This window comes from Fusarium odoratissimum (genome assembly GCF_000260195.1).
Source record: "Fusarium odoratissimum NRRL 54006 unplaced genomic scaffold supercont1.2, whole genome shotgun sequence".
NCBI lineage: Eukaryota > Fungi > Ascomycota > Sordariomycetes > Hypocreales > Nectriaceae > Fusarium > Fusarium odoratissimum.
The window spans coordinates 915,207-929,918 of NW_022158688.1; the positions used below are offsets into that span (position 1 = coordinate 915,207).

Consider the following 14,712-nt stretch of genomic DNA (forward strand, 5'->3'; position numbering starts at 1 on the left):
AAAAGAAGGCATTCTGAATTGATTGGCGTTAGTTTGAAATTAATTGGAATTAAATTGGTAGAGTTGTGACTGTTTAAAGTATATATAAATTGGGTGGCTGGGTTAAAAGGAAGGTGGCCGGTCTGTGGGGGTGGCCAGTCTTTGGGTGACGGACGTTAAACTTTCTTATTTGACGTGCAGCTAAAGTCATCTCATTGTGCCAAGGCTCAGTAAGGGAGAGATGCATTGTTTTGTCTTTTGGGTTGGTCAATCTTGCTCCCTTGCTTGGATAGTCTCACATATTCAGTGTTAGTAAGTTCTTTTCTTTTTCTTTTGTACGATCTAGCACTTTTGGGTCCGATCTCAATGAGACTACTGAAATGTAGAAGAAACACACGTGAAATGTTGCAGGCCTTGGTATTGCGGTATGCTTCGAGTGAGACACGAGACTTTGCCCCTTGGTTAGTTGCTTGGACATTGTCGTTCCTAGGCTTTGAAAAGGATTGTTGCCCCTGTTTCCTTTGGAACAAAACAATTCTTATCAATAACATCAACATTGATAGTGGTAATGTAAGCATCATCTGTTTTCTCACCCTGTAGCAGTTGAACTTACAGACTGACTTCTCTCCTTTTCATCATGACTGACAGACTTCAGGCTTTAGGCACATCAATCAAACACACGAGCCGAGATGTCATGAGCAGTTATTGCGAAGGCCATTTGCGCCTTGCCTGTCGTTACCATTCTTCGAGACTCCTTGGTGACACGCCCATGTCGGCCACCTGCTGGGTTGCCATATTGGTCCATGCTCAACCATATGCCTTTCTTGCCTTGCGCTGTCAAGCCAAAATTTGTTAGACAATTCATATGTTCTACCTCTTCTGTTCTATTCATGATCATGACATGAACTCCAAACATCGTAACCCTAACCCTCATCTCAACAGCCGTGTCCATCAACCGAAGATCTGCGGAGGGGGAGGGGTCATATGGAGACATGCTACTCTCAACGCAGTCATCATTGGACCATTGATTGGCCCGGCTTTGCTTGGGGAAATACCCCATGTCATCATGCCCATGATAAAAAGAGCCATGATGGCTACTCCCGCAGCCATGAAACCGCTCAATTGACTCTCCTCGCGCTCAAAAATGACTGTCACAAAGCTCCCCTTCCACGCCGACCACATCGGCTCTCTCATCCGCCCTGAGGCGCTATCTCGCACCCAGGAGCAAGCCGATGCCGGCCAGGTCACTGCTGAGCAGCTTGCTGCGACGCAAAAGGCTGCTATTGCCGATATCGTGAAGAAGCAGCAGGAGCATGGAGTTCGCGCTATTTCTTCCGGCGAGTTTGACCGCAAGTACTACTTCTCTGGATTCTTTGAGCGTCTAGGTGGTTTCCGCGAAGTTGAGCCTGTTCCCTGGGATCTTGTCCGTCTCTCTGCGCCTCCCATCGCTGCGCTGAAGAAGGCTGGTAAGCAGTATCCCATGGCTGCTCTTTGCGAGTCCAAGATCGAGTACAAGAAGAGCCCTTACCTCGAGAACTGGAAGATGCTCCGCGAGTGTGTTCCTCGCGAGCAGTGGGCTGAGTGCAAGTTCACCATGCCTCCTCCTTGCTATTTCCACCTGCGACTTGCCTCTGGAAAGTGCTACAGCCCTGAGGCTTACTCTAATGATGAGGACTTCTTTGCCGATTTGGCCAAGGCTTACCGTCAGGAGTTCAAGACTTTGTACGATGAGGGCGTGCGAAACATCCAGATCGACGACCCCACCCTTGCCTACTTCTGCTCCGATGAGATGCTTCAGTCTCTGAGGGATGAGGGTGTTGATCCTGACAAGCTGTTCGACACTTACCTCAAGGCTCACAACGATGCTATTGCCGACCGACCTGAGGGTCTCCACGTTGGACTTCACGTCTGCAGAGGTTTGTTTCTCACTTAATGACATCGGATCCACTCACTTACACGCCACAGGAAACTTCTCCAAGTCTATGCACTTCAGCGAGGGTTCATACGAGAAGATCGCCGAGAAGTTCTTCACCGTCCTCAACTACGACACCTTCTTCCTCGAGTACGACAACCCTCGTTCCGGTGGTTTCGAGCCCCTTCGCTTCCTCCCCAAGCACAAGAACGTCGTCCTCGGTGTCATCACCACCAAGGAGCCCGAGCTCGAGGATGCCCAGGTCATCAAGCACCGCGTGCTCGACGCTGCCAAGATCATCGCTGATGGTCAGGGTCGCAGTCTTGACGAGGCCCTTGAGCAGGTTGGCATCAGCCCTCAGTGCGGTTTCGCTAGTGTCGCTGTCGGCGCTGAGGGTATGACTGAGGAGAAGATGTTTGCCAAGCTCAAGCTTGTCAACGATGTCGCTAAGGAGATCTGGCCTGGCAAGGCTTAAAAGTTGATGTTTTAAAAAGTTGTAAAAGAACAGAAAAGTTGTACATAGGCTTGGGGATTTGGGAGTGACTGTTGCATAGCGTGGTGTTGAACGTGGTGTCGAAAAGAAAGATGAATGACCGCCATAGCACTTTGAATGCTATTAGGCTTGTGTGCTCCTATAAGGACTTTTTCTGTGCAAGAAGTGAAGAACTGGTGATATCATTAAAGAGCTGTTTGTCTATGCAATCCTCGACTCACTCTCACCTGTCATGACTACACTCACCTTCAATCACTACAACGGCCCATACTAACAAGAATTCTTGTGTTTTTTCCGAGAGCATCGAGGAGGAATTGTGACTCATATTTTCTGACAAAATATAATCAACCATGCTCGGCATTCTTTTCCGAGAAGCACGTACGAGCACAGTGGAATATCCTGGGTGTACTGGTCTAGACCAAGAATCACAACCAACAACCAACAAAAACCATGAAATGCATCCTATCAACCAGATATTTGTAGCAAGGGTAATTTAGTAGAGTTCATTATATCTTTCCAGATTTTGATGCCGGCCTTCCGTTCTCTACCAGCCTTCTCCCAAATCCTTCTTCACTTCCTATTATTTCAAAATGCAGATATCTGAAATTATCAGGATTGCGTCTTTGCTTTCTCTAACGGCTGCAAGAATTGGTAACCACAAAACATCCTTCTGTTTGACTTGTTGCTCACCGTTATAGTCACAACTATCGCGGGAAAATGGGATTACATGTGGGAGGAAGAAATGCCCGTCGAAGACTTGGCATGCTGGAGTGAAGATAAAGACAACGTTATCAATTATATGGGCTGGGAGTCTCTGAAGAACCTGCCCATTGCGATCGCGGGCTATGAAGGCGTCAGCGGGCCACATTCTCCATTGTGCTATACGTGCTGAATACTTAAATATGAGGGCCGCCGCCAGGCAATGCTTGTCCTGGACTACGCATTATCGGGGTTCGCAACTGACTATGAGACTTTTGAATCGCTCACAGATGGACAGGCTTGGAGGACTGGGAAGGCAAATGTTACTGCCTTTCGCTCTTCTGATCTTCGTGATTGTGGCATTGGGTCTGAGCCGGCAGGGGTAGATCGCAAGTTTATAGGCGACTATCAACCATTTGAGGAACCCAGCTCTTAAGGTAACTTCGGTTTGGTTGGTATGAAGACTCAATAGTTCTTCAGACGTTGAGTGGAAGACAGTCTGCAACTGAGATGTTAGGAGCCCTATCCTCATCCTACTCAAAATGATAGGGTGCTTGGGTCAGAAACAATATACAGACATCACACCTCGATCAAAGGGGCCAAAGATTTTAAGAAAAGTTCATTGAAAGGGGTATGGGTATCCTTCCTCCATCCCACATCTGTGTCCATCATATTACAGTGTCTAGTAAAAACTCGTATGTACATGTTCGGCAATGCCATGCCGTCTATATGCAAAGGCTCAACACCCTCACAAGTTCTAGTAAATAACAAAAACCCTCCAGTCTTATACCCAGTACAAGAAATTCATTTTTTCCAATTTCTTTTTCTTTTTTTACTCCTTCTTGGTGGTCTTCTTCTTGAAGCTCTTCTTAGGCATACGCGCAAGCCAGTAGATGAACAGCGCAGCACCCATGTTGAAGATGATGTACACCCACAGAAGACCAAAGTTGCGCCATCGGTCGGCATAGTCGATGTTGACGCCGGCGAGGTATGTGTTGGTGTACTGGACAGTGCAGAACTCGCAGTTGGAGGTGGCATCGGGGTCAACGAAGTAACCGCCGACAGCCTTGATATAGTCACCCATGTACTCAGTACAGGTTGAACCGTTGGGTGGTGTGATGGGTACGAGTTCGTTGCTGGCGCAGGTGACTTCCGTATTGGCGACACCTGTTGCTAACATGCCTCCGACTAGATATGTGAACGGGGACACGTAGTACATGAACTTCCAGAAGCCGGGCAGAGTTCCCTTGGGAGCGAGGACACCACAGAAAATCAGGCAGAGCATGAACAGCAGGTTAGCAACGTTGGCACCACCCTCAGCTGTTTCGAATCCAGCAATGATCATAGTCGAGAAAGTAGCGGTAAAGATGAGGAAAGCCAACAGTAACAAGAACATAAGGGCACCGCGTTCGGTAGTTTGACCGGCGTCAGCAGCGTTGTTGTAAAGACCGACAGGGTAGTACCAGCCAAAGAACATGATAACAGCCATCAAACTATTCCAAGGCAATTCAACGATAATCTGCGCCAGCATGAAGATCTTCCATGAGTAAACCTTGGAAGGACGCTCACGAACCTCGTAGAGGGAACGCTGAATGACAAATTGAGGCATAGACTGTTGTACTAGTTGACCGAAGATAGTGAGCAAGTTGAAGATGGCGAACATCTGGTTCTGAAGACCCTGGATACTGTTGGGGGCTCGGAAGAAGACGAAACCGATGAAGAGAGCGACGAGAGAGCAGAGAGCAGCCTTGGAGTAGATGTAAACGGGAGTACGCCAGTACTGTTGGAAAACACGGAAGAGGACTTCCTTGAGTTGGACCATGAAGGGAGCAGCGAACTCGCGGTAGCTACCGTCATCGACGTCGGTATCCTCAACACCCTGCTTCTCACGCTTGATACGCTCGAGTTCAGCCTGGACTTCCTGATATTCGGGGCTGTCGCGCCAGGTCTGGAACCAGTCGAGTTCGGTGTGAGATCCGGGAGCAGCACCAATAACTTCCAACATCCATTCAGCAGGGTTAGCCTCAGGGGGGCAGGCGTGTCCACCGTAACGCTCAAAGTAGCTGGTCATGGTCTTGGAGTTCTCGCCGATATCACCAAAGTAGACAGTCTTGCCACCCTTAGCCAGGAACAGGAGTCGATCGAAACGCTGGAACAACATGGCAGAGGGCTGATGAATAGTGCAGAGAATGGCTTGGCCGGCGTTTGTCAACTTCTCAAGAAGATCCAAAATAGCCCAAGAGGTTTGAGAATCGAGACCAGATGTAGGCTCGTCGACGAAGAGCAGCAGAGGAGGCTTGGCAGCAAGTTCGACACCGATAGTAAGACGCTTACGTTGCTCGACGTTGAGACCTTCACCAGGAACACCAACCACGGCATCGGCATATTCTTCCATATCGAGAAGCTTGATAACCTGTTCCACATAGTCGAGCTTCTCCTGCCTGGGGACGTGAGCGGGCTGGCGCAGGAGGGCACTAAAGTTGAGGGCCTCTCGGACTGTCGAGGTCTGAAGATGGAGATCCTGTTGCTGAACATAACCGGTCTTGCGCTGGAAGGACATGTCTCGAGGGTTACCATCGACCAACATCTCGCCTGTGATAACACCCATAGAAGTACGGTCGGCCAAACAATCAAGCAGAGTGGTTTTACCAGCACCAGAAACACCCATAAGGGCTGTCAGGGTACCAGGTTTGACCCAACCATCGACGTGATCCAAAATTTTACGGGTTTCGTCCTTGATCTTGACCTCATAGCAAACATCATGCCACTGGAAGACTGAGGTCTGTTCCTGGAGCATACCGCCATCCTTGTTGGTTCGGCTTCGAGTGCGTTCAGCAGTGACAACGGGACCAATGTGAGCCATAGCAGCCTCAGGGTCGCTATGCTTCTTCTCAGCATTGGCAACGGCAGCAGGCTTGTGACCGCGTCGGTAGACCAAGACTTCACCCTTGGACTTCTTCTCGGAAACGAGTTCAGCAGCAACCATGTAGGTGAAAGTGAAGAGAACGATCCATGCGATAACGATACCAAAGTTGCGCCAGCGGTTCTCCCATCTGTATCCAAACTGCAGCTCGGCGTAGCGGTCACCGTTCACTGCAGCTCGTCCAGGTTCAGCACCAACAGCACTGCATACACGGTTCTCCGATGCAACATCGGCATATCCGGGAACCGAAGGGTTAGGAACGAACTCGTTGCAAGTGTAGTCTCGGTTGTGGAATTCGTTGACGACGACAGCCTCGAAAGCATAGGCGATTGGGTCGATCCAGTATAGCCATTTGCACCATCCAAGCATATAACGCTTTGGAATGACGAAACCAGTAAAGATGACAAGATCCAGAATGAGAATGGCGGCGGGGACAAGAGCCTGGAACAAACTGCGAGTAGCAGACGCAATGGTACGGAAGATCATGGACATGACCAAAACCACAACGAAAGACATGAGAATGAAGAAGAAGAAGGCCCCTGGCTCGCGTTTGAGGTTTGTCATGAAATAAAGCGTAATGTTGAAGACGATCGTATTGGCGATTTTGTACGGCATGTCGCACAGCATCGAAGATATAGCTTCTGCAGACGGATGATATAATGCATAACGACTATGTTTTTCAACAATTGGACGTTGCGCGTACAGGGCCAGAATCTGAAACTGTCAGTATTGGTCAAGAGTGAGATTGGAGTAAAGCTTACCTCGAGAGCACTTGCGAAAGCGTTCATCAAAACAGCAAAGAACAGGAGAGCACCACGCTGGAAGAAACTGCTTGAAGTTTCATCCAGGTTGTAGAAGACGGAACCGATAATAAGAGCCATAACGAAGTTACCAATAAGAGAGCCAACAGTGATACCCGGATCACCCTTGAGTCGCAGCCATCCACGCCACAAACACAGCTGAATCTGCTGGGAGTAGGAGAGAGTGTAGGGAGACTTGACGCGCTGTCGCTTAGCCTGCTGAGCCTGCTTAGAAGCACGGAAAGCCTCGGCGTCGGGGCCGTTAATGGGGTGAGCGACCTTGTAGTCCTCAATCTCAGCCTGCAGAGCCTTGTACTCGGCGCTGTTTCTCCAAGCGGTCGCAAACTCATCAGGGGTTCGAGGAACCTTGCCCTTGAAACCATCACGAACAATTCGCTCGTTAGGAGCAGTCATGGAAGTGAGGAAATCAGGGGTGGTCTGGCGAGCAGGGCACTCGAAACCCAGGTTAATAAAGTACTGCTTAGCAGCGTCAGCGCGGCCAAAGAAGATTTGTCGACCTTCGTAGATGACGGTGGCCTTGTCAAACAGGTCATAAGCACTCTGAGGCGATTGGTAGATGGACACAACAGCGGTGTTGTTGAAAAGCTCGGTTTGAAGACGGAGAGTCTTGCAGAATTCGATGGCGTTGGCGGAGTCGAGACCTCGAGTTGAGTTATCCCAGCACTGCAGAGGAGCACCAGACAAGGCTGCCTCAGAAATGGTAACACGCTTGCGCTCACCACCCGAGACACCACGGATATACTCGTTACCAACGCGGGTATTGACGGTGTGAGAGATACCAAACATAGCCATGACGACATCTCGGAGGTGATCAGCAAAGTCGTTTCTGTTCAAGCCCTGGGGAAGCTGACGGGGCTGTCGAGCTCGGGCAGCGAATGTGAGGGTATCGCCAACAGACAGCATAGGGAAATGAACATCAATCTCGGCGGTGTAGATAGCCTCACCGCGGTGGTGGGAGTGCATCTCCTTGGCGGTCATACCTGTGGCACATTATGTTAGAGATACTGGTTACTTGGGCGCATGTAGGTACGAGTTGTGTTGCACGCGACAAGCCCGTTGCTGATCGCAACAAATCATCGAGTCTCGTGGAACCAAAACACCCCTTTTGTGCGAAAGTTGCAATTCGACTCACCTTGGTAGTTGAAGTAAGACCCCTCATCGACGTAGATACCGTTGAGTTCACCAGCGATGGTCTTGAGCGTGGTGGAGCAACCAGCACCAGGAGGTCCAAGGACGACAAGCATTTCGCCCTTGTGCACAACACCATCAAAGTTGCGCAAGATATCAATGCGCTGTCGCTTGCGACCAGTGACTCTTCCGACGAGGTCGCTCAGAGAGAGCCACACGTTTGCGACATCGCCCTGGTAATCGCTAGCACCGCCATAACCGTAAACATTGAGGTTCTGGTAGCAAACACCAGCAGATCGGAAACCAGCGCCGTCCTGGTGAACTAATTCCACGACAGACTTTGCCCATTCGCGAGCGTTAAAGTTGGGAGAGTTGGGGTTAAGAGGTGAATCCTCGCCGGCCTGGAAAGGATTCTGTCCATTGGGGTGAGTACCAGAGGCATGCGAATAAGAGCGAGCGAGGGCCTGAACAATAGAGGTTCTTCGCTCCATCTCTGAATCTTCGTCTTCCTCATCTTTACCTAAAGTGTCGGCAGGTGATGATGAGGGCTTCTCGTTGATCGCTTCGTCGTCGGTGTGCTTGTCAGCCGCAGGCACATTGTTACCAGTTGAGCCTGCGCCTGGAGCACCCTGCCTTGCAGCAGTGGCGTCGTTATTAGCGTTGATCCCGTAGAGCGCCGACATGATGAATTGTGACGGCCGAATCTACTTGGGATTCTCGCAATTGAGTTTCGAGGTTGGTCAGTGTTACCCCAGTGACTGCAGGATTTCGTATCTCGTATCGGGGTTGTGAGTTGAGTGTGGAACGTTGTTTAATATGCGAATTGGTAGTCGAGTATTGATGGAGACCAATTCAAACAAAACGACAAGAAAAGAAAAGGGATTAAAAGGTAGGTATTAAGGATCGACAATGAATAGACAGCCGATCACAAGGGAGTAAGCAGTCCCGTAAAAGAGGCGTGTAAGAAAGAGGACCCTGGACAATGCAAAACAAAACAGGAGGGAGGTCAGGAGAATATGTAAAATATGAACGAGCTCTCACTCTCTCAGTTCGTCATGTCCTCCGTCGGTAAGCTAACCTAACAGATGGATGGAGATAAACTCGCGTGGATCGTCCAAGCAAAGGTCCACCTGTCGGCTAAGCCCGAAACTGAAGTGTAGACGACAAGGGGTGTACACGTCCAGCTAGGTAGGTAATTCTAGCGCAGCTTTTTGGAAGTGCAAGCGGGTGCGGCTGCAAGCCTCTGTAGGGGTTGTTTCTCACTGGGTTGGCTGTCAACGATTTACTGGCGGCCGCTCCAAGTGCCTCACTCTCTAGCGATTGCTGTATTTAACCTCTTTTCTTCGCTTTCACACTCAAACTGACTCAAGATATCGCCATGATATTCCAAGTTTTCAGTCCGCAACAGTTGATCATACTCGTCAATGTGTCAACGCCGTAACAGAGTCCGCAGCTCTTATCCACTACGCCTCTTCATCTCGCCGGCATAAGAAACAATTTGCCCTTTCGCACACTACCAACAACCCGACCCGATACGCAATGACAATTTAGGCAATCATAGAGGGGTGCACTGTTGAGTCAAATCATCACAGTGCTTGTTCACAGCGTCTGAGAGTGAGGGTGAGAGACAATTCTTGGCGGATAACGGGTACCTTCAAACTCCGACACTCCAGGCCATTTAAGCGAGAGATGATCCCGGGAATGGCAGCGAATTGCATACATGCCCCACTACTAACTCCGCGCTCCTAGTGCTCGTACCCCTGGATGCCATGTTATTCGTCGTATTACACTCGCATAGAAATGATTCTGACTGGTAGCGTAACCGTGAGCCATTATGATTTAACATTGCGTTAGAGGCTCACCTAAGCCACAACCATCAGAATTCGACTTTCTGGTGATCATCAAACGGTCAGTATTGGTTCTTGAATATTCGCATCCGACCCTCTCTTGAAACATGACACTGGAGAACTCTATCTCGACTAACACAGCTAATCTCATCTTCTACCACTCTGCATCAAACCCTATTTGTCGCGCTTACTTATCCACCAAGAGCCCTACAAGATCTGTATGATAATATTATCTCCCCTTGTAAGGAGCGGTGATCAGAAACTGTTATTTCAAACAAGGACAGATCTCTCCGATCTTCTCCGCAAAGATAAAAAACTTTGTTTTCATATCCCAACTTCAAACAGGTTGCGAAACCGCGTATTCATCATTCGGGTCGTTGCAAAAACCCGTCGGCCGATAGCCAATTACACGTTACAGCGGATGGGAAGATCCCCCGGTAAGACGCCTCTGATTGGACAATGCGCAATTATGTTGGTGGTGACAGTCTCACGTATTCGAGTTCTGTGCCGGAAAATACACTCCCTTTTATCTGAGCCTTTTTCTTCTCGCCAAACGATCCGACAGGATGGTTAATTCTCATAAAGCTTGGCCGTCAGCGCCAGGATTCTCGTTGTTGATCAGATCCATCGATAAACACCAACGCACGGCTAATGTTCGTTGTTAGTGGTAGCTTGAGCTTACTCCGTATTTCTATCGGGGTCTTCCAAGGACCCGACAGCCCGTCCGCCCCCCGTCCACACGGCCCGCTAGTCAGCTTGAAATGTCAAGGGCTTTTTTTCAGTTGCTGAGTCAATTTTGACCCCTTTGTTACTATTGTGGGGTGATTGCGATCCTTGATGAGACTGCAGCAGTGATGGCTGCGTCTTCTGTTGCAATCGAACCTACGCGTATATATCAAGCAGGGTTTTCTTGCTTCCTGGCGAATGCTAAAAATTGATGGTTTTGCTTCTTGTGGCTAGTGACCGGGGAGCATGTGAGCAAGTTTCTTCAACGATGTAGCGTGTTTTGGGAGCAGCGAGTCGCAAATAAGCCTATTTAGATCTGATATTCATCCCCAAGTTGAGCAAACATGGCTTGGCAAGATTTGGGTACCTTGATATCTTGATGCATGTTCAAACGTCGCAATAGAAATTATTTCTAGATAACTCTATTTTGATCGGTACAATCGAGATCCGATCACGCTTGACGATCATGTCTCATTTCCTGTCCATTGTTACCTTGGCACTCAACTTCTGGCCACAACCGAGTTTATATCCGATCTTCATCGGCTCTAAAAGGCAAATACAACCTCGAATTTTCATCTGAAACTTCATAACCATTCTGCCATCTCAACCTCAATCTCTGACTGAAACCCATGGTACAACGGAATGTCAAGACCCATACGTCTAATTACACCTCACACCACGCGCCACGAATCCGAAAGCGACTTTTGCGACCGTAAGATGAAAAGACCCTCAAATCTTACACCATTAAACGGTCCCTGCAGGCCCAACGTTCCTCAAGCAAGGGCTTGGTTGATCATTAATGAGGTCCACTACAAAGTCCGCTCCGCATCGTGAATGTGCTCCAATGTGCTCAATAACACGGAAGCTGCGCATGCTAGTGCCAAGCCATAAGATTTTAAACATTGCTGATACGTCTTTGTCTTACGCTGTGATTGAATTGCAGGTGGACAATGCAGGGGTAAGAAGCTGACCGGATAATGTTCATCCGTAAGCCATTGGCCGCGTGTGTGCTTACTGCAGGATGTGTTCAGTGTGAATGCGTGTGCTGTCATGGTATTTTGGCTGTTTATTAAAAGTTTCCGGGTTGAATCCTTCGGAGACTTATATGGACATCTTGTGTTGTCCGTGATAAATTGACGAAGACCCAATATAGCGCGTTACAGTCTGCAGAAAGACAAACAGCTGAGTGATGGAAACATAATGGCGAACCCAAAGGTTTTCTGAGAAGTAAGTGAAAAGGACTTTCAGCCAAGATTCTTGTGACGGGCCTATTGACAGTTTGGTGGTGGAGGTGGTGTTTTGTAAAGTTGGGCATGGTGTAGTATCTTGTTCAAAACCACAACAATTGACAAGATTTCTTAACTACATGCTGCGATTGTATCATTTTCTCATCCGTGTAAAATGGACCTGGAGAACTGAGGTCGTGTTTGATGTTAACCATGTTTTGGTAGCAATATCCTGCAAACCTGAACGTAACTCATTATCTCGATGTTTCCACGAGATATCATAACAAACCACAGAGACACACCAAACTTAAAATCACACCTTAATAAGATATCTGATCCAATATAGAAACAGCAAATATATATGCATACATACATATACGTGAAACTTCATAAGAACGTGTTTCGTTTCTCATCTTGAAACATCTAGCTAACCTAGAGCTACTCAACGCCAAATCTGTCTATAACAGAAGTACTTCTGGCCAGAAGAATGTCATCCACTTAAACTTCTGTTCTTGATTATTTACAATTCATTTAAGCAAGACAGTCGTTTGTTTAAGGCGCAATAAGGGCCGCGACTGAACAAGACGTTGAGTATATCCTGTAAACCCATCCAAAAGTTCACTTCATAGCTATGGAAACTCCGTCGGAAGTTGTTACGAATAAATACCATGGTTTAGCAATTAACACCGAGGCATTTTATAAAGCTGAAGGTCTGATAACCTGTACGTTTTGTGTGAGTTCCTACTTACAACAGCTTGTCTGTGTTGGAACTGAGAAGCGAGATACATGAATACTTCTAGGACATGTGACTTCTCCCTCGACGTGTCATTTGAATGCACTTATTCGATTATAAGCCCTGATATGTCTATTGAATGGAGATGTTCTGAAACATAGAGGGGCGAATGTGAGCTATCTACTGAAATACCACAAAGGATCACAAGAGCAATTCATTACCAGTCCCCAGGAACAGCAATAGTTTGGCATTTGAACTGCAAATTTGAAACGCAAGAGTGGTATTTCAGTCATAAGGATATCTATGTTTTTACAAAAAGTTGATTCCCACGCCGACCTGTAGCCCCTTCGTTGAAGCCTCTCCTTTCCTCAGAGCCAAAGGCAAACTGAAGTTCAGCTCGAAACGAGCAACAGGATGAGCATAAACAAGACCAACACCAGCAGCAACACTGGGAACACCGTTGAAAAGCTCACCAACTGCGTTCACCATGCCATTTCGGACAGCTGTCCCGGACAGCTCCTGCGTGGAACCACTGCTGGAGGACTTCTTGCTGTCCTTGAGAGCAACGAGACGACCACCATTAGCAAAGAGCTGGAATCGTAGACCGGAATCGGGTCCCTTGTAGGGAACGGGAAGAAGCATGTTGACACTGCCAGCAGCAAAGACATCGCCTCCGACAGAGTCAGAACCATCATGGGGGCCAAGACCTCCGAGCTTGAAGCCTCGGACGTCTGTTGGTCCTCCAAGTTGGAAGCGATCGTTAATACGAGTAGGGCGGAGCTTTCCACCAAACTCATAACCAAGAGGCAACGGGCAAAGCAAACCTAGTCTCAATCCACCACCAATCGAGATTCCTGTTCGCTCACGAATGCCTGGCAAAGGAATTGGGACAGCACCACCGACTTCGACCTCACCCTTTGAAAAGGCAACATCACCAGCGAGAGGGCCAAGACCAGCTACCTCAAGTCCAGATCGGAGCATGTATCCGCTCTGAGGAAGTTGAGGGTTATCACGCCTTTCCCTGTAGAATGTGTGCTTGATAGAGCTCTTGATAGAGTCACCAGCATCTGCGCGGACTGTTGGGCTGGCGTTTTCGGCCAAACCAGTAATTTGCCTCCAGATGCCTGAATACTCAACGGACTGTGTATCGCGCTGTTGGTTCAGCCACGAAAATCGCAGTGTACCACCCTTAAGGACCTCCTCATGAGAAGCCCATGGCTTTTCAGCGGCTGAAGCCACACCCTCGAGCGACAACCTCATATCGGGGTTACTCTTGACAGGTGCGGTAAGGGTGGCGCTATAAGCTGAGCGTGTACGTGTACCAGCCTTTGCATTAAGCGTCAACATCTCAGCACCACCAAACATGTTTCGCCATAATAGCGAACCATAAGCGGATCCCTCTCCATTGCCAACGTCGGTACCAGTTTGGAGCTTGAATCGAGACAGCTCCTTGACTCGGATATCAACGTTCACATCGGTGGGGGAGGTAGAAGGATCGGTCTGTTGGGCAGAGGTCAGGTAGACCTCGGGTTGAGGTTGGAATATTTCTATAGATCAGTTAATTTGGTGTTACGGTGAGGGCTACTGGAAATCATACGTAGGCCATCGAGCTTGTTGCTTGCGATACGGAGACTGGTGATGACATCGCCAACAGTCGAGCTTGCGTTCGAGGCATCGGCAATGAGGGGTTGGAAAATGGGATCGAGGAAATTTGTTCGTGTGTTGACCGCACCGTGGATTCGAAGCTCGTTGATCGTCATGGGCGCCAGTTGCTGGTCACCAATCTGCACAAAATTAACAAATGATCTGAAGCTCGGATCGATAAGAGAACATACCACCTGAGCCAGACGCCGTTGTTTGGCTTCATCTTGCTCTTTTTGGAATTCGGGCTTCGATTCTGCTTCATGCAACAAAGAACCGGTGTCGGAATGAAGCTTGTTAAAGGGGTCCATGGACTGCTTCATGTTAGATGATCGCTCCTCGTGTCTCAATGGTGGGATGGAATTACCGGACCCCCGGTTGACCCAGGAATTGCAGCCATTTTGGGTAGCTCAAGAGCCGAGTTTTTGCTTGCAATAGCCTCACGATGTCGATTTAAAGAGTATCGGACCACCAACTGGACCCTGACAGCCCAGCTTCCAATTAATCGCCGGTACGTACTTCCCGAGCTCCCGCGGGTGTGGACCCGAGACCTGTGGCTCAAAGCTGTGGCGCTTCAACGTCGT

At 48.7% G+C, this 14,712-nt stretch overlaps 4 protein-coding genes across 6 annotated transcripts; 2 read left to right on the forward strand and 2 right to left on the reverse strand.

The window, feature by feature from the left end:
* The first annotated feature begins 155 nt into the window (after positions 1–155).
* Positions 156–2,682, forward strand: FOIG_01954 (uncharacterized protein). 3 transcript variants are annotated; one of them, XM_031198981.1, is made up of 4 exons: positions 185–291; positions 369–549; positions 635–1,895; positions 1,945–2,682. In XM_031198981.1, the coding sequence occupies exons 3-4, from the start codon at positions 1,124–1,126 to the stop codon at positions 2,364–2,366; spliced, it is 1,194 nt and encodes a 397-aa protein (XP_031071018.1). In that variant the 5' UTR covers positions 185–291; positions 369–549; positions 635–1,123; the 3' UTR covers positions 2,367–2,682. The 3 variants fall into 3 exon arrangements, with proteins under 3 accessions (XP_031071019.1, XP_031071017.1, XP_031071018.1); XM_031198982.1 differs by lacking the exon at positions 369–549 and having other exon boundaries at positions 156–291; XM_031198980.1 differs by having other exon boundaries at positions 161–549.
* A 292-nt stretch (positions 2,683–2,974) lies between these two features.
* On the forward strand, positions 2,975–3,461 carry FOIG_01955 (uncharacterized protein; the record flags this gene model as incomplete). The annotated part of the gene is made up of 2 exons (XM_031198983.1): positions 2,975–3,035; positions 3,083–3,461. The coding sequence occupies 2 exons, from the start codon at positions 2,975–2,977 to the stop codon at positions 3,274–3,276; spliced, it is 255 nt and encodes an 84-aa protein (XP_031071020.1). The 3' UTR covers positions 3,277–3,461.
* A 175-nt stretch (positions 3,462–3,636) lies between these two features.
* On the reverse strand, positions 3,637–9,449 carry FOIG_01956 (ATP-binding cassette, subfamily G (WHITE), member 2, PDR). The gene is made up of 3 exons (XM_031198984.1): positions 7,960–9,449; positions 6,768–7,807; positions 3,637–6,720 (listed from the first exon to the last, which is right to left on the reverse strand). The coding sequence occupies exons 1-3, from the start codon at positions 8,636–8,638 to the stop codon at positions 3,916–3,918; spliced, it is 4,524 nt and encodes a 1,507-aa protein (XP_031071021.1). The 5' UTR covers positions 8,639–9,449; the 3' UTR covers positions 3,637–3,915.
* Positions 9,450–12,550: 3,101 nt separating this feature from the next.
* Positions 12,551–14,617, reverse strand: FOIG_01957 (uncharacterized protein). Its single transcript, XM_031198985.1, has 4 exons — positions 14,496–14,617; positions 14,323–14,442; positions 14,085–14,271; positions 12,551–14,034 (listed from the first exon to the last, which is right to left on the reverse strand). The coding sequence occupies exons 1-4, from the start codon at positions 14,526–14,528 to the stop codon at positions 12,797–12,799; spliced, it is 1,578 nt and encodes a 525-aa protein (XP_031071022.1). The 5' UTR covers positions 14,529–14,617; the 3' UTR covers positions 12,551–12,796.
* Between the last annotated feature and the right edge of the window lie 95 nt (positions 14,618–14,712).